Source organism: Megalops cyprinoides, chromosome 2 (assembly GCF_013368585.1).
Source record: "Megalops cyprinoides isolate fMegCyp1 chromosome 2, fMegCyp1.pri, whole genome shotgun sequence".
NCBI classification, from domain to species: domain Eukaryota; kingdom Metazoa; phylum Chordata; class Actinopteri; order Elopiformes; family Megalopidae; genus Megalops; species Megalops cyprinoides.
Window position 1 is genome coordinate 40,620,010 of NC_050584.1, and position 18,709 is coordinate 40,638,718.

Consider the following 18,709-nt stretch of genomic DNA (forward strand, 5'->3'; position numbering starts at 1 on the left):
AATGCCAATGACAATAAATTTTAGGGTGTTGAATGTAGTCTGACAAGATTTCCTGAAAGTGACATTTGTTAATTGAGTAATGACAGGTTTTGGTGCAGTCGTTAGCACCCTGCAGTTGGGAGTTTTGAAGAATTTCAAGAACAATGCCTAGCACTTGCAAATTTCTCAGCCGGTGAGCATACTGGCAGGAAACATCCAGGCAATTGTAAATGCACAAGATAGAGCTTCTTTCCAAAACAGGTAGGAGACGTCAGGGTTTTGTTGTGGAGAATGTGTCATTAAGAATAAAGGCAACAGAACTTTGTGAATGATTTAGCTTCCTCTTTCCAGCTGATTGGGGGATGAAGTGTGTTTTTTGTGCCTCTTGCTTAATTTACATGGACATCCAGGAAAACATACAGGAAAGATTAAATAATGGGTAAATAATGGGTCTTATGTGTTTCATTCTGTCATTTCAACTGATGTTTGGTCATTTTACATTGTGATTAGATTTAAATTCTTTTTACTTTTGTACATCACCCTAATTGAAAGGAATTAAACCTGTGACTGTTAAAGGAAAGAAAAAACCCAAATGCACATTCTGTGGAGTCGTGTGGTGGTTTCAGTGAGCAAGGAAATGTCTCAGTAAAGGAACTTCATTCATGAGATTTGTCAGCTTCCTACATCTTCCACATGTTTGTAAGGCAATTGAGGAAAAAAACTCATGTGTTAACAGCCCCATAATACAATCTGTGAGCTCATTAAACGGAAGAAAAAATGAAATGCAGTGGTATATTGTATTTACTGTTTTGGTTTACTCCTTTTCTGAACATTCTTTTAAAAGGTACGGTGATTTATGTCAGTGCATCCAGTCACTAGAATGTCCTTCAGGAAAGGCCGGACACACACGCGCACATCTGAAAATAATTACTTCTGCAGCACATCCTCAGTTAGCCTAAGGGGACGATCATGCTTAGTCACAACATTTTGCATACATAAACAGAAGTGAAAACAATCTCACAGGTAACAGCAGTCTTTAGGATGATACCCAAATTAATTCAGAATTCAGATGAATTGAGAATTCTTGCAGTGGTCAATAGGTTGGCATCTTAATTGCAGAAACACCATGTAACAGTAGTTAAGCACGTTTTACATGTAGATACTATTCTGATAAAATCAAACAAATGTTTGAAAATTATTACTGAACAATGTTGTCAATGTTGTGGGAATTGCACACGAGTAAGAATTTAAAAGACCAGGCTTCTCTGTTAGGGTGTAATGCCTTGGAAAGGATGGACAATTTTTAAACTGACTTCAATGTGTTACAGTATGAATGAGTTGTGATATTTTGTCTCTGGAATAAGAGTAGCACTGTAACTGATTTATATGAAGGGGGGCTTAAACAAAAAATGCTGTTTTGTTAACCTGTTGGGCTTTAATGATTATGGTCACTATTTGATATAATCTAAATACTGGTCATGTTGTATATCATCTGAATTGCACAGAATCAACTTCAATCCTTTGTGTAATATCCGGATAGAATTATTGTGTATAGATGTCTTCAGTTTATCCAAACAGTGTAAAAAGACGTTAATATAATGTTTGCAATTAAAGTCCTTGAATATAGCCACTGAGAAAGCAAAGATGATAGCATAAGCTGATGAGAACTTTCTTGTTGATTGTCAGCTCCTTGGCTGACGGTTAAGGAAATAAGAAGCTGAAAGAAACATTGCTAAAATACGTGTCTTTAATCCAACTATGTGAGCTGCAACAACACAGGAAGGTACATCACATTATGTATCCGTTGTTAGTACCACACAACACTAAAACTTTGGGAATGATCAAACAGTTCATGTGTTAAAGGGTTTGATTACTTCACGGTAGCCAACATACGGACAAATGTGGAGAATAGTCTGGAATGTTTACAAAATGGGAACCCAGGGCTAATAATGCCTGATCTGATGTCAATTTAGAATAGGTGTACCTACTGTTAAAAAGTTGTATTGATGTCTAGTGAAGGTTACCTGAGGATCTCTGTGAGAAAGTAATAGGCCAAAAGATGTTGAGTAATATGTGATTTGAGCATGCTGGTTTTGACAGAACGATGAAAAGTCTAGGCCTGTAAGCTTGGTAATCCTCTGAAGGAATGGCTGTAGTGTTGAATGAAACTTTTTGTTTAAAACCATCAAAGTGTTCATTGCTTTTTGATATTTTTAGTTCTCTGTATTTAGTTGAAAAGACAGTTGAAAAGGGCAACTATTGCAAGGTTGCCGTGGCTTTGCTTGAACATTGACCTGTACTGCTGGGCCACTTGTTAACTGTTTGTTCTTTACAGTTGGAACAACTTTCTGTGTGCTGCTGTAAGCTTGTTGCGGGCCATTACTGAATGACTTGACACGGCATTGGTTGAATGGACAGAGGAATGAAAGCTGCTGGGCCTCAGTGGCCACCCTGTTACTCCAGTGGCAATATCACTTACTGCTGAAATATGTAACGGGGGAATCCATGACATAGTGGAGAACACGACGAGCGTGTTTGTTATGTCAGCATCTGAGCTTGTACGTACGAGCGCGACAGGCATAGAGAATGGGCCTGTTGGGGAACGTATGGAGGAGATGAAAGGAGGACTGTAGTGACTCCTTTTTGAGCTCTATTGCTGTAGCTTCAGAACAACTTCCCTTTTTATCTTTTAGTTATTCAGTTCATCAACCCAGATGTGAGGGTATGTGGATTGCAGTTTGTTGGCAGTAAATTACAACTTGACTGCACAGGGAACCCACAAGGATTCGGCAAATTTAACCTCCATGGAGGCATAACAAATATGGGACAAGGGAGAAAAACACAGAAAATGGCATCTCTGGCGCTTTTAGTGCTGTTGGTTTTTCCTCTGGTTCTGTGTTTGTAAAACCTCAACATCCAGCACTCAGATGCATGCCTAAAAGAAAATTAGCCCAGTTAAAGCTATGCTTGCCTTACAAAATACATGAGTATGCATGTAACAGACATAGGTTCGCGATGTAGTTAATAGGAATCTGCATTCCACATAGTTGTAGCACTCAATAGTAAAAGAATATTAAATTTCAGATACCTAAGGAGAAAAAAGGTAATATTTAGACTAGAATTATTACTGTGTCTACAATAATAATCGCAGCTACTAAGATGAAATGCATTTTAATGTTCATGACTGCACCTATTCACTGTTTAAGTGTGCTGTACTGTGTTTCCAAAACTATTTTAATCTATCTGACCTTATTCTAAATTGAGCACAGTCACGTTGGATGTCAGTAGTTGCATTTACTTGTTTTAATATATTTGGCCAAATTAAACACAAAGTTAAACAAATTTGATTAGTCTGTAAATATCAATCTCTTCACATCACTGAAACAACAGCTGCATCACAGTAAAAGTCCTTGACAGCCAGACAAAATGAATACTGTTTATAGATCTTTTGATTCTGACAGGTTGTAGTCAGGATATTTTAACACTAGCCAAATAATGGCTTACTTGGAGACTGCTAAGTTTTAAGTTTATATATTATTAGTTTTAGTGAAATATTAATTGCATAACAGAGCAAAGGATGGTTTATGAGCAAGGTGGATCCAAACAACCAGTCACTGCCCTGTAAATGCATTGATACTGGCTTACTTTTCCTCCATCCACTGGCATGGTTTGTTCCTATAGTTTACATGGCTCCAAGCCATCTAATCCATCAAATCCTGCTGCTTTCAGCCACTCTAGGTAATTTGTAAAACTGGAGGTTTGTATGTGCCCTTTCTTTTTAAAGTATCTTAAAAACTTGTCTTTTTTCCCCAAATTTGTTGACCTGTTAAAATATTTCAAATGATCAGACTGTGTTTATATGCTCAGATGTCTCCCTTATGAGACTGTTGAACACCCCTGTACTCTAGAACTGGTTCATATCATTCAAATTCTGGAAGGTGTTCCTGTGGGGGTAGGACTGTAGTTTGATTTTTCATTTCATTGTAGGCAGGGTCCATGTCCGATAGCGTAGCACATGGCCTCCCCAAAGTCTTCCCAGAGTCTACAAGGTAAACAAAGTTGGTAGCTCCGCAGGCGCTAGAAGGAACAGTCCATAACTACAGTGAGCAGAGATCCCAGGGTAACCGGAGTGCAGTGTGTAATAACAGTGATATCATTATGGTTGCCAGTACTGACTTTATATCACATAAGTGAAACTTTGGCTTGCAGATAAACCGATTCAGAAAGGAACAAAAAAATATATGTATCAGGTCTGAGCGTGAGACACAGTCCCAATAATGTCCGAGGCAATGAGTCATGCATCCCAGTGTGATGCACGACAGGCTGCAGTAGTGTGTTTTTTTCTGTTTTTTTTTAAAGATGTTTTACTGCACTTGACAGGGGAAAGAAGCGAACCGAAACGGAAGCAGTGCACTTCCTCCTCGTACAGTACATATGCAACGCTCAGAAGAACATGGCCCCCAGTCCTTAGTTTAGGCGATAAAGAAGGCTTGATGTTGTAATGGAATTGTAATTCACCTATTGCATGGAAGCAACAGCCTTCAACCACAGGAGATTAAATTTCCCCCTCAGGCAAACTGCTATAAGTGAAAGTGACCTCAGTGGCCAGCATTTAGATGTTGAAATGAAAGCATATGGGTTCTCTACCAAATAATTTTATTCTTGCTTATTAAACAACCTTTTAACACCATTTCTATGCTGGACAGACACATGATTTTTCTTCAGTTTTTGTTGGAGCATTGCATTTTTTCTGGTGACTATCACACAAATAGATTGCAGTCAAATCCATATGTTCATCATATTAGGGAGCATTTTCTAGACAAAATATGGGTAGGCATTGTCTGGTTTTCAGTAGAAATGTGCGTGTGTCGGATGATTTGTATGGACGTTGGATAATAAAATTTGGATGTCATGCTTTATTCTAGAAGAGACAGATTGTGTCCGTGTTAATGGAAGTTGTCGTGTTTCACTTTGAACTTCTTGACCAATGTAGCTGTAGATACCATCTGTAGTAGTCTGGTATGGACAGTATTTTTACGGCTGGACAGGTCTGAGCCAGGTTGTTGGTCTAGCTGGTGGCTAGAGGTAGGGAGTGCCCCATGACTCAGCCTGTTACATTCAGAGAGGGCGAGTCACACAATCTCATGAGGAGTTCCCATATTCAGAAAGTGGTGAGTTTGTCATAACATAAATTGGTCCACTGTAGGCCTTACCACAAACAATGAAAGTTAATGAGAAACTTGCATTGTGTATTAAATGGGTTCTCGTTCTTAAAGTTGCATTAAAGATGTGTTCAACCTTTGAAAATTTAATTTGACAGAAGCTTTTAACCAAGATGACTGGCAAAACATGGCTACATTAGTCCGATTTTGATGTCACCAAGTTAGCAAAACATATTCCCTGTCTAAGACTTTGTGCTGCTCCTGCCTCTTTGTCATGATACCACAACCATTGCATATTCTCATAATTGCATCTTTCATGTGATTTAACAGACATTCTGGCAACTCTTTTTTTTTTTTTTTTTCTCCTCATTTGTCCTCAAGTTCAGTTAAGTTTGAGTGTGCGTGTGTGCACATTTTTAAAACTGTGTCCATGCTTCTTGTAATGTTTTGTCAGACTGTAGTGTAATCCCAGTAATGGTCAGTCTGTCCTGGTATGTTTTGTAGGGCTGTTAGTGGCTGTGACTGTGGCATAAACGAGCAGCAGCAGAGAATGGCTGTAGTGGGAACAGACAAGGAACTCAACGACCTCCTGGATTTCAGTGCGGTAAGAAGAGTGGGGGTGGGGGGATGCAGGGTGAGGTGCTCTTTGAGGAGGGAGGGAGGAATCCAGTGATCACTGCACAAATGCATTCCCTTGGGTTTGTTGGAGAGATTGTTGAAAGTGCAATTAAAATAGTGTACATACCAAGTGGTGTAGCAGTTTTAAATGGTGAAAGCTTTTAAAAAACTTTAAAATTACATTCTTTTTTGTAGTAATGCATTTATAATGTAAAGTGAAATGCTTGTACAACAAGTTCATGTTTTTCTTCAAGTTGAGTATCTCAATGATAGATATAGATAGGTGAGGAAATGCTCAAAGTACCACGATAAATATTTTTTTGAACAGGTGGATACCCCTTAAATTAAAGCTGTCCATGCTGGAATATATTTATTTCACATGTGGACAGATGTGGTTAGTTTCACAGGTTAAAACTGCATTTATGATGACACTTGAGGTTTTTGCTATGCTTCCCAATATGCTGTCTATAGCAAACAATGATTTGTAACAAAGACAGAACAACAGCACAAAAAAATCCTGATGAAGGATGCGTCATTGCATGTTGATGTGTGAGTCACTTGTGCTGGGGAGCAGAGTGACAGCTGGCCTGTGTTAACAAGTTAGGATGACTTTGCTTTGGGGGTAGCTGATGACCTCAGCTGCAGAGTAAATTCATCTTATGTAAGAAAGTTTGAGGAATTACATGTGTGTATGTGTAACTGAGTGTGTGTTCACATCACACACTAAACACAATATACACAATATACTATATTATGTGTGGATGCATGTGTGTAAGACATAGAAAATTACATACATCTGCCGTGCCGCCTTCTAAAATGTATGGTTTCATTAAGTTAGTTGGTGACTCATGACAGCTTTAAATGAGCATGTTAGTCTCAAGTTTTGAAAATTGTTACATGTGCATTGTTACATGTGTGTTAATACTTCGAGAACCTTTGTTTGAGGCCTATTTTTTTTGTTTTTAAGATGAACAAAAACATATGACATGATAACTGCTTTGAATTCTCAGGAGATGTTGTCCAATTCTTAATCTTTTGATTTTCAAATTTGAGACCCAGATTTCAGACATACAGATGATTGGGGGGGTGTCACTGTGCGTTCAGTGTGCTGACCTCACTGGCCTGTGTCTGATTAAGCTTCCGTGTGCATTTTGGCCTGTGGTGGGCAGACTGTGGGCTTGGCAGCCATGTCTCTTGGAGGGCATTGCTACTCACAATGCAAGGCCACTACAACAAAGCCAGAGTGATAAGCTTGGGATTTATTGAAGAGCTTGGTTTGACTTAATTGATTGTAATAGAAAATTGCTGTCTTTGGAGGCTGTCTAGAAGCAAGGCTGTGAATCCTAATTAAGGAAATGTTCTTGTCATCAAACTTGCCAACCCAAATGAATTATGATTTCACAACTAATTAGAACTTGCTTGTATTAAATCTGCCCATACATTTCATACCCAAAAAGTGTTTACTCAGTAATTACTGAACACTGAGTGATTACACTCAAGCCTTATGGTATGCCATGTCTTACTGTAAATCAAAAGTGTAATGTACAAAATACAAATGGCCTGTTTGAAATGGTCCACTTAACTTGATAAACCAGGCTACACTGCTTTAATCAAATCTTATTTTAATGGAAAAATGAGAAAATGTCATTATTATTATGTAAAATGTAGCCTGACAAGGAATGCTAGGGTTTAACTGTCCTCTGTTGCTGCTTGTCTTAAATTACCCGCCTCACACAGACCAAGGCTCTTTGAAACGAGCTGAATGCGAAAATGCCACCCCTCCCCCTTCTCTGTACTGCGTCTTTCTCTATAGTAGCCAGCTACCCTCCAAGATCATAAATCCTTGGTATTTTTCTGTATTTTTAGAAAGTGTCTCAGCAGGAATAATCTTTTTCCATGACTGACAGAATGGTCCAGTGAGCGTCAGCATCAAAGCAAAGGCATTCTGTTTACTGAAAGAACTTGTGTTGCCATCTCTCCTTTTCTCTCGTAGATGTTTGCACCACCTGTAGCTAATGGGAAGAACAGACCAACGACGCTTGCCAGCAGCCAGTTTGGCGGGTCAGGTATGCATCTTTCTGATTCTTTTCTAAGCATCTCTGTGAAGTGTTAGATTTGGCATTTTAACACTCAAGTAGATATTAAGTCGATTTTCGTTTGAGATTTTGATTTCTTTTGTGCCTTCAGTGTTGGAACAGTACTACTTTCTCTGTCAACGGCTAGCTGTATAAAGGGGTCCAGAAATGTTGAGTATGAAAGGCAATGTCCAGTATAATCCCCACCCTCAACACAGTAATGCTTTGTTCTCGCTGGCCTCATTAAGGTGTAGGCGAACCCTACTGTGTCATACTGCTCAGGCTGGATTCATTCTAGCTACATCACAGGTGAACTGCTCCTGTTGTCAGATGTTATAAATAGTGACAAAGTAGTACTTGTGAATAATTTTTTTTTTTTTTTTTTTGGTATGTGTACATCCATAAATTCCAACATGAAAGCTTGGAAATTCATGAAATGCAGAACCTGAAGGAGACTTAAATGATAATGCTGTTGCTTGTCTGTCATTTTGTGTCCATTTTGAGGGATGTTCATTAGCACTGTACTGTACCTTTCTATTGTACCCAAATTCTAGTTCAGATTTATGATTATAAAACACAAGATGCAGGGACGCGGCTGAGATCGCGAGCGTGGAAACAAAAGCTCATGTACGTATGAGTAGGCTGAGGAGTCTAAATGCCACAAATTAGATGAACTCCAGTGAAGGAGCTTGCTATTTTGTGAACAACAGGTCTAGTACTTGGTTTTGCTAACTTAAAGGTGGCCTTGAGCTCCCTCAGGCATAGACTGAAGTTGATGGGCAGCTTCTCTCAAGTGTCTACTGAAAGGTTGGCTGTGTCATTCCGTGTTGCAAGTCAGTAATGGTTGTATGTCTCACTAGCTTAGTGAGCTGGTTAACTTAAATAATTATGTTGCTCTGAGCTGTTTAGGCACCACCAAGCTTGAGTGTATTATAAAAAACAATAATCTTTAGCTCCTGTAAAGCATGTCAGCAACTGAATCTAGCCAGGTGCCGCTATGAATGTTGAGCTGGAGGAAAGTGTTGTTCCCAGAGATGCCTTAATCAGATACCGATTTTGCGCAGGGGTGGAGTTGAATAGCTGCTTTTGGCCACTTTCCATCGGGGAGCTGAGCTCATCTGAATTTATGGTGACTGCGTTTGTCTTCAAAGCAGTCTACCATATATGGTGTAATACAAAGGGGCAGCTGAAAGATTAAAAGTTTGGTAAGGCTAATTCTTTGGAATGAAGTGAATAACTATAGTTTTGTTAAGTAGTAAAGATGTGCATCTGGAGAAATTTGAAACAACATTTGTTTTAATGCATCTTGGTGTATGATATTTATACAATAGTGGATATAGACGAGCATGAAAATTACCCTTTGTGTGGGTAAGTATTTCTTGGCATGGGTAAATGTCAACTGCAGGTTACCATGTCAGGCAAGAAATTTTTGTCAACTTTGTCATTTGAGTGGACAAAAAAGGGGAGGGTTTTCTAGACTGGAGCGTGTTGGTACTCATTCTGACCTGTAATTAGCACAAATATACAGACATTTTGCTTGACATTACAGGAACTAAGAATTTGTTGACAGTCAGAATTCTTCCCCTTTGTCTTCAACACTGACATTTTGTGGCCTGCTGCTTGCTATTTTGTGTATGTTGTAGAGAAGCCAAAATTAGCAGATGGCTAACTCAATCAAAAATATTTCTGCACTGCCCCTCAGCCGCTGCCTTTATTTCCTGTGGAATGCTGGAGGCAGCTATGCAGCAGCATCAGACTTCCCCACAAAATCAAGCTCCCCAAAACTTCAGCTTTCGGTGGATGGGAGGGCTTGTTCACATGCTCTCCATCAAAAACTAACAGCTAATTACGGTATCTTGTCTTAGCAGTGCTGCTGCTTCTCTGGGTGGCTTGTGCATGCTTTCTGTTTATGCCATTACATTAGATTCGGACAGACTCTTGTCTGTCCATCCATTCCTTAGCTGTTTGTAAATAAAGAATACTATGCATAAATTCAAAACTATAAAAATGAACATATACATTGTGCATTTAATACACTTTTGGAGTTACGTATAATTGTGTTTCTGCTTTATATTTTAAGCTGCAATTAACATTATTTTCATGTCTACTCAGTCCTGTAATGTTCTCTCAAAGAAGTCACCATTGTGTACATTATGTAACATCTAGTATGACATTCAGCAGTCTTTTTCTGTTGCAAAATATCAGATTTAAATTAGATTATTTAGCAGCAGATGTATGTAATTCTATAAATGTATTAATTCAGTGTATATGTATTCATTTATAATATTTTAAGACAACAGGGGAAAATGCAGAGCCCTGCAGGTTGTCATAGAAACACATCCCAATAATCCTATGTACTGTTTATGGACTTGCCTCTCCCAGCCTTCTCAATCTGCATCATATCTTCATCTGATCAATTTGCTCCTATGGTTGTCTGATTGTCCCCAATCTAGATGTTTTGTTTAAAACCTGGGTGATGTTAGATAGGCTGTCCTTTTTCTCTCAGAAATTTTCTTTTACAGTCAGTGTTGAAGAAGCTGAATTTAGCCTTACTGTCCTGATCCCATTTCATTTCATTCAAAGAGCAGGGAGGAATCGCCACCCCTAGCTTGTCGCGGTGGAAGCAGCCCTTAAATCGAATTTTGAATCAAATGAAAAGACAGCGATCAGGAACATAGTTGCATAAAGAAATAATGTGGAACAAAATGAAAAGCAAAGTAATTGTGGTTTCATGTGTTGAACCAAAAGGCTGATTTGATCTCCCTCTGTTTTAGCAGCTGCTTGTTATTGTTTTGAGTTGCCTTGATGAGTCTCAGTTCAGATGGAGCAGGAACTGGGCCAAAATTAACTGCACATCCAGAAAATCATTGCTATTCTTCCAAAAAGTAGTGTTTCACAAGATTAGACCAGTACAAGCCTTTGAAAACAATTTCGTGTTTACCAGTGAAAACGAACAAGCCCTCAGGCCTTTAGACCATGTGGATAATGCATACATTTCCAAAAATGCTTTAATGGTTTTTGTCATGGTAAAATAAGACTTTTTTCTGAGAGTCTTAAGCATATGCTTTTAAAACAAATGCAGCATTCCTAGCATGGTTGGGTAATGGGGTAATGTTACTGTTCTGTCCCCTCTAAGGTTTTGGTTAGTCTCTGAAGGCTTTGGTAAGGTTTTGGTTAGTCTATTTGAGAATTTTATTTTATTTTCTACTGTGAACTTAAGTTTTGTCTCTGGGGTTGAGGTGTTCCTTGTAATATTTTGTAGTCTCTATGTTTTCCTGCAAAAAAGTTACGCTGGGAAATTTTATGTCCAAGGTGGTCTATGAAATGGAGTCTGCAGTAGTATCAGACATGGGGGCTTTTGGCCCTTCTTTGCCCCTCCTCCCTCCCCTCCACCTCCACACTGTGAAATTGAGACATTCTCATTGGGCCCCCCAGAGTGAAAAAATCCAACCAAAGAGGAACAAAAGCAAAAATGGCTTATGGACTTTAAACGATTCACCCACCCCTAAGTGCAAAACATTCCTCCCCCAACACACAGCATAGCCCCCCCCCCACTGACCCTCAGGAAATAGCCTGGAAGGGTGAATCAAAGCCCCCACCCCCACCCCCTTTCTTGTGCATGGCTCTTTACACCGGCTCAGTGTGGAGAGCCCTGTCTGCGGGAGCAGTCACGCGGCGCTGCCTCTTCCAGGCGTCCCCTCGATCACCTCTGCAGCTGCCGCCCCTCTGTCACCCACTGAGGAGGATGTTAGGACAGGCATGAGAAGTGAGCCCATTTCCCCTCCCATCACCACCCCTTCTTTTCTAAGGCAAACATCACCTGCTCTTTTCTCACCTTAGCCCCCCCCCCGCCCCCCTTGTGTTTTTGAGAAACGCCTTTAAGGGAACAATTGTGTTTCCCTCATGCCAAGAAGAGGTGAGAGAGGATTGAAAGCACAGTGAGCAGGTACACATGAGCCTCTTTTCCCAAGCAGCAGCAGCAGCAGCACTTTGTGATTGCTTGAATTGGAGAAGGGAAGGTGTTTACAAAAGAAGACGGTTACCTTTTTCTGTCATTTGACTCCTGCTACTGCTGGTGTAGTGAGTGACACTGTTAACCACACAATGGCCGAGACAAAAGGGCTAAACTTACAAAGCAGCTGGAGCGCCGTATGTGAGGCCAAGTGTCTTCTTTAACCCCAGGTTTCCATAATGTGGCAGAAGCTCATGTCTTATCCACACATCTTCCTCAGATATTCTGTGTCATGCTAGTGTTTTATTTAATACCTTATAAATTTCACTTTTTGTGAGACTTCTGAGTACTGCTTAGTGGCACTTTGTGGCCTGTTGGGCCTAAGTAGATGTACCTTGAGTGATTTTTATTTATTTTTTCTTTCCTGCAGGGAGTTGAGGGGTAACCATTCCTCACTCCACCAGGCCTCACTCCCACCCACATGGTTTCATTTACTGAAAATCTGAAAGTGAGATTTCAGTGTGATATTTTTGAAATGAGGTCTGGGTTAAAATACAGAGGAAGGGAGGAGTTTCTGAGGATTTTTTTTAACAATCAACAGTTGGTAGTTTTGTCTTGAGCCCATGTCATAATGATAAATTGTACTGCAAAGTAAATAGTTTTATGTTTGTTTTTGGTAAACTGCTTTCGTCATTGTGTGATCACATAACTTTCTCGTTTGTAGGAGCCTCATGGATCAGAGGCATCCCTCAGTGATGTAGGTTGTTTACACATGCACATTTGCTTCTAAAGGAAATGCCAGTTGGTCTTGTCTTCAGCTTCTGTGGTGTATGTGATTAATAGCTGCAGTCTACTTCAAGGAGTAAGCGGTGCAAATTGCTTGGATGTAAAATGTGGCTTACTATTCAAATGCAGTTGTATCAGATCCCGGCCTTTCTCATCTAGGCCAAGGATTGAGAGATTGTGTTGAACACAGAAGAGGGAATAATGCTGCTTTAGTTTCACTCAGTTAATTTCCACTGTGGAGAGCAGACAAAATGATTCAAGAGTCGTCATCTGCTTATTGTGCATCATGTCGCCCTGTATGAGGCATTGTCTCAAGCAGTAATTAAGAGATAAAGAAAGTGTTAGACATTGTTTGCTCTGGACTCTTTCTGTTTACTTGCTGGAATTTACGTGGAGTCTCACTTCACAAACAACATAAATGACATACAAGGCAGAAACATCTAGGACACCAGCCACAGTGTCAGCTTCAGTTATGTTTTGTGCTCAAGGATCATTCAAAGGTAAAAATGACACCTTGGTGCTGCCTCTTGAGTTTCAAAGGGAGGCTTGAATGCAGCTTCAGCTACATTTGTGTGGGTGCCCTTGGAATCATGAGAAAGAAAACAAGAGGTGACAGACCTAAGGTAGTGTTTTTTTTTTCCTCTAACTCCCATTATCTGTCTCCCTGTTGCAGCTGATGACTCAGACTGTGACTGGGCTCTTTCAGTATCTCACCTCTGTAATTATAGACAGGGTCTGCGCAAAGGGGAGAGAGCAGCAGTGACTGAGTCTGCTCTGACTCACGACTCCTGGCAGCTGGGATGGCTGCATCTTATGTTTCTTATGGTGGCCCTGGGTTATGACTACTGTGCAGGAGGTTTTTTTAAATCGGTAGTACATTCTCGATCACCTGAATAGTTACTGAGAACCTGAACAAGCTGATTTTTGACATGTGAGTCCAACTTGGACAACAGTGACCAAGCAAGGTGAGAGAGAGCCGCAATCCGCCAGGTGCGGATGTCTCCCATTACTTCAGAATGGGTGTCCGTTCTGTCAGGAGTTTTAGAGTTTGCTCTCAGGGAGGACAGCTAGGAAGATACAGTGCGGCCATTTCTGCTTGGCGGCACACTGTAATCTTATGTTGCCTCTATGCATGTGTGTTTAGTGAGGTGTAAGACTAATGCTTCTTGTTAAATGGCAAGAATTAGGAAGGGAGGGGTTCCCCAGGGAGATTCAAAGAGATTTTATTTGCCTTAATGCCACTTTCTACCTTCAGATGCTACAGTGCAGTACGGTGCAGATCCAAGTAATATGACTTTGCCTGAGACATGATTATAAATGAGAACTGACAAGGAGCTTTAACGTTAGACTTTGCCTTAAAACCTTTTATTTTGGAGCTGAATAATTTGTTGATGAAGCTTGTGAGAGAGGCCTTTGTCTCTAGCTCAGGAAGCATTAGGGTAGTCAGTTCTGCAGTGATGCAACTTAGTGTTTGAAGTTACAAAATGTGCCACATTTATCCTTTTATAGTAAGTGTACATGTATGTCTTTCACATGAGCTTTTCTTATCTCCTTTCTCTTCAAGTATATATTTTTCCATTGCACTGTGTTCTGTGTATAACCTATAGAGCAATATAAGAGAAAATGATGATTTTCAGGGTGTCCCACAGAAACAATCACTGACCCTGAGATCTGACTCCTTTCAAACATTTAACTCTGCCTTTCAATACACAGAATACAGAAATCACAAATTCATACCTTCACACAATAAATGGTTAAACTTGGAAAAATGTATTTATGCAGCTTCTGCTGCTTCATCTTAACTGCCCTATTGCATTGCATCATAAATCCTCCATTACCTGTAATACTACTCTTCACCATTGGTCTCTGTCTGGATATTCTTAATTTGATTGCATTCAGTCTGTGGGTATACCTGTTTATTGTAGTCTCTAGCAAGTTAGCTGCCTCCTTCAATTTACAAAGGATTATGGGGATTATTACATCTTTAGCTGCTGTGGACATGACTGTAAGGGCACAACATGCAATAGGTGCATGTAATAGTAGGAATTAATAGGGTATTAGTTCTTTTCAGTTCCTTCAGATTGAAAGTTTTCAATGTAATATACATTCAGATGCATCAAAATAGTTCTTAACATGTTAAAGATTTGCTGTCTTCCATAGAATAAATCACATAGGACTTGTGTGGCATTAGTCTTGTGTTGTGCTGTGTGATTGGGTTGTATTACATTTGCTTCACTTCCCCAAATTCATCTGCACATTATCAGTCTCACCTTAAGGCACACTATAAAAATATCTGTAATAAAAAAGGCAGCATTACTTATACACAGAAAAGGCACTGTGTTTTCTGATTGTCAGGTTCTGTTTTGGTTTTCTAGTTTATGTTGAATTGCAAATAATGTCTGAGTTTGTGGTTCTTACTGATTAACAGGGCTAAGTGGTTGAGTAACAAGGGCGTACTGTTGTGCACTGGGGTAGTCATAGCAATAAATTTCTCCTGGCTGCTGTGGTCAGTGGTCTTGCTTTGGTATCAGTAAATCTTGGAAAAGTCTTGAGACTGCTGGTCAGCAACCAGATTTAAATGCTCAGTATGGAAGCATGTGCAATTGTCACATAACACTTGTTAGTGCTATTGTTCACCAGAGTAGCGTCACACTAGACTTAATAGTTTAGCAAGGTACATGCTTGACCTTTTGTATGATTCATCGGTACTTTAATTTAAGGGTTGGGCTTTCATTCAAGATATTTTACTGACTGTGGCAGGTAGGGTTGGGTATTGTTTGGGTTTTTGCCGACACTGGTGCTAAAGCGGTACTTAAAAAAAAAAAAAAAAACGGGGGCAAAACGACGGTCGACGACATTAAAGAACGGCTTTTTTTTATTGCTAAGGCAAATTTTAACTTGAAATTGAACAATATACTAACCCTGTTGCACGTAACTTATTTTTATGCTATGTAGCGTGCATGTTACGTTACATGGTTCATTATGTTTTCATTAGCGTTATTAAAATTCTCATAGTTTTTAGTTAGTGTTTGTTGTATTTTCAAACGTTAAATTGCTGGTTCCTCAAAGCTGAAATTAGCTAGAATTTTTCCAATCTAGTGTTCTAATCGCACCGGTTTTAGCATACTCGCTAAACGGCTAATCACACCGGTGTGACCATACACGCGAAAGGGTTAACTGTTAAAAGTTTAAAGTATACTTAAATATATAAATATAAATAAATACAAAACCTTTAACAAATTGACATCACAAATCCACATAATAAATAAAACCTAACCCAACTACAGTAATTTAACACTAAATAACAGTTACAGTACTGTACTGTTCGTTTCGGAGCACCAGTTTCAGTTGGGCAATTTCAATCGACAGCTCAGGGCAGGCATTTAAGTGGCACCGAAATGAGGGACTGAAATCTGCATTGCGATTCGGTCTGGTGGATACCGGTCGTATAGGAATATGGCACCGGGTTTCGTTACCCAACCCTAGTGGTAGGTAGCTCCAGGTTTTTTTATTTTAAGTTGATGGCCATGTGATCTGAGCAGTGTTTTCTGTCTATGTCTGTCTTGGAAAGAGGCCTTTGTTTAGTGTAATCTCACTGAACAGTTACTTGGTAATAAGTGCTGAGGGCCCAGCCCTGCATCTCCATATGACTTTATTTTTGTTCATCTTCTGGGGCTGTCCCTGACATTAAGGTGGATGTTGTTCTGAGGACAGAATGCTTACTCATTTGGTCTCTTAGCTAGTCTCCAAGTTGCTGTGAAGAAAGTCTTTGAAGCCAAGTACTCTCTGCACATAAATGAAAACAAAGGATATCTTTTGTCATGATTGCCTCTGATTAAACGAGAGACCAGGGCCATTTCTCATTGTTGTACAGACAGTCATTTATGTTATGACTGACTAAGTTTTTCTTGAACAAACTTCGGTGTACTCACAATTATGCGCCTCTTATGAGGCATGGTTGTATGTCCAGCCCAGATTTGTCACCAAGACAGCTAGGGCCTGCTTTAACCCTAGTTACACATTACCAGTAGAGGAAAAAGGAAGACTGTCATGCTGTGGCCAGTATTTCTGCAAAATTGAATTTCACCGTAAATGTTAAAATTCTCAGAGGAGACAGGGTTTCACTGTCTCATGTTTTTCACACCCATGAATCAGGGTGGACCCTGTGTATTCTGCAGTGACTTCTAGTCACAGTCATATTGGATATGTTTTAATTAGGAATGAAAATTGAAACTCTATGAATATGTATGAAGAAATCATTAATGTGCACAATTAAATGTCACTGTCCCCTTTTCTCCACCCCCTGTATTTTTCCTGTGCTCTGCTTTTTTTTATATATGATTCAGTTTCAGTGTGTAGAGCTTGCCTTTCCCCCTTGTCTCCTGCTCTGTCCATCTCCCTGCTGCTTGCAGAATGTCTGGATAGCATTGGGTCTAGGGTTCTCACATCTGCACATTCTGTGTTTGTTTGATCTCGGCAGAGCTCTGGTGTGTCATCTCACAGCTCTTATGCACCTTGCCTCTAATTGCTGCTGAGTTAATTACTCTACACTCCCAAGTTCGGTAAACAGTGTAGTCGGTATATTAATTTACTTTGGGGGGGCTTTCTAGTCTGTGTCTGTATACTTTCATTCTAAATATCATTTAAAGCCAAGTTGTTCCCGATGGGTCGTCTTGGACTCATTTACTATTTGAGCATTTAGGCAGGTAATCCTGGAGGTGGCCATAAGGCTGACATATTTTTGTCATGATTGATAATACTCCAAAGGTATTTGAAATTGATTTAAATATTGAATATTGCCAATAAGGCACCAGTCTCTTGATAACTTCTGTGTGTAGCAGGTTTGGTGAAAATTGTCCAAAGTGTACAAACTCGCTTAAAAATTCAGCTGCAAAATGTTTTTGTCCACACTTGCAGTGGAAAATCTCGTTGTGACCTCTCTGCTGATTGACATTGAGGATGTGGATTTTTTTGAGAGGTAGTGCTGATGCTGGGACAGGGAAGCTGTGTTCCCCTAATTCGCAATGCATCGGCTCGGGCTCCATAGATCACTTCTGTCACAGTGCATGTAGGAGCACGCACTGCTCTGTTAGTCTCATCACTCATTCTCCTTCTCCACAGTTGCTGATCTTGCTGAGCGTCCCCCCCCCCCCTTCTTTTTTAATTAGACAACAAAATCCAAAGAAAATATGAATATTCATAAGTTAGCCACATTAATATGCACAATTATGCAAATCAGTATGCAATTAAGCCTCTTCTCTCCAGAGAGTGACGGCAGCGTTAACACAAGACAGGGAGGGGAGAGAGGGGTTATTAGAAATTTCTGCTTCAGCGATCTTTAAAATGTTTTCTCCCACTTTTCCAGCAATCTTTTGAGTACATTTAAAGGGAATTGAATATCTGTTTGTGTGTTTGATTTGTTAGGATGGGTATATTTGTGCATGCGAGTGTGCATGTGTGTAAAGGGGCAGGTGCATCACCTTGAGCACTGTGATGGGAGGTAACAGCAGTGTGAGAAAAGGAAAATAAGTACTCCAAAACTCTCAGTGCTGTCTTAGCTCAGCTGTGGACTGTTGCAGCACGATCCAGGCTAATTAAGGACAAGTGTGTTTTATCAATGTGAAACGTACTGCAGTGCTGCGGCAGGTGAGGGTGTGCTCAGAGCCGCCGGCCCGGGATCAGAGCAACCCACCCTGCAGTGTTGAATTGACACCACTGACTGAACTTCTTGGCTCAGCAAATCACAGCACCCCCTGGCCCCTGTCTACGGAACTGCACCTAACCCCCCCTCCTCTCACAAGCAACTGGGTCCTTGCTCATTAGATGGCAGTTTTACTGGTTTTATGGTATCTATGTAAATGATGGATGGATGTAATATGAAATGGAAATGATCAGTTTGATGCATGGAAGATTCATTACAAAATGACTGTTTCTCTGAGATGAAAAGTGTAGATCTGTCTAAAAATGTTATAAACATGAGGGTACTTAAATTGATATGTATCTCTGGCAGAGATCTATATTTTATACTTTTCCCAAGTACCATGTTATTATAAATCCATCTTACGGCAGTGAATCCCCCGTAGTTGAATATGCACTAGTTGCTGGCTGTCTGAGCGTATCCGAGTGGCCACTTTAAT

The 18,709-nt window shown here is 40.0% G+C and overlaps 1 protein-coding gene across 6 annotated transcripts in view; it reads left to right on the plus strand.

Moving 5' to 3' along the window:
- tcf3b (transcription factor 3b) overlaps window positions 1-18,709 on the plus strand; it is a 37,503-nt gene that overhangs the window by 2,900 nt on the left and 15,894 nt on the right. For 4 of the 6 annotated variants that reach the window (XM_036521060.1, XM_036521061.1, XM_036521058.1 and 1 more), the window contains exon 2: window positions 7,753-7,825. In XM_036521060.1, coding sequence (XP_036376953.1) covers window positions 7,753-7,825 — 73 coding nt within the window. Of the gene's footprint in view, window positions 1-5,645; window positions 5,746-7,752; window positions 7,826-18,709 lie in introns of those variants that run through there. The other 2 variants (XM_036521062.1, XM_036521064.1) reach the window with 2 other exon arrangements.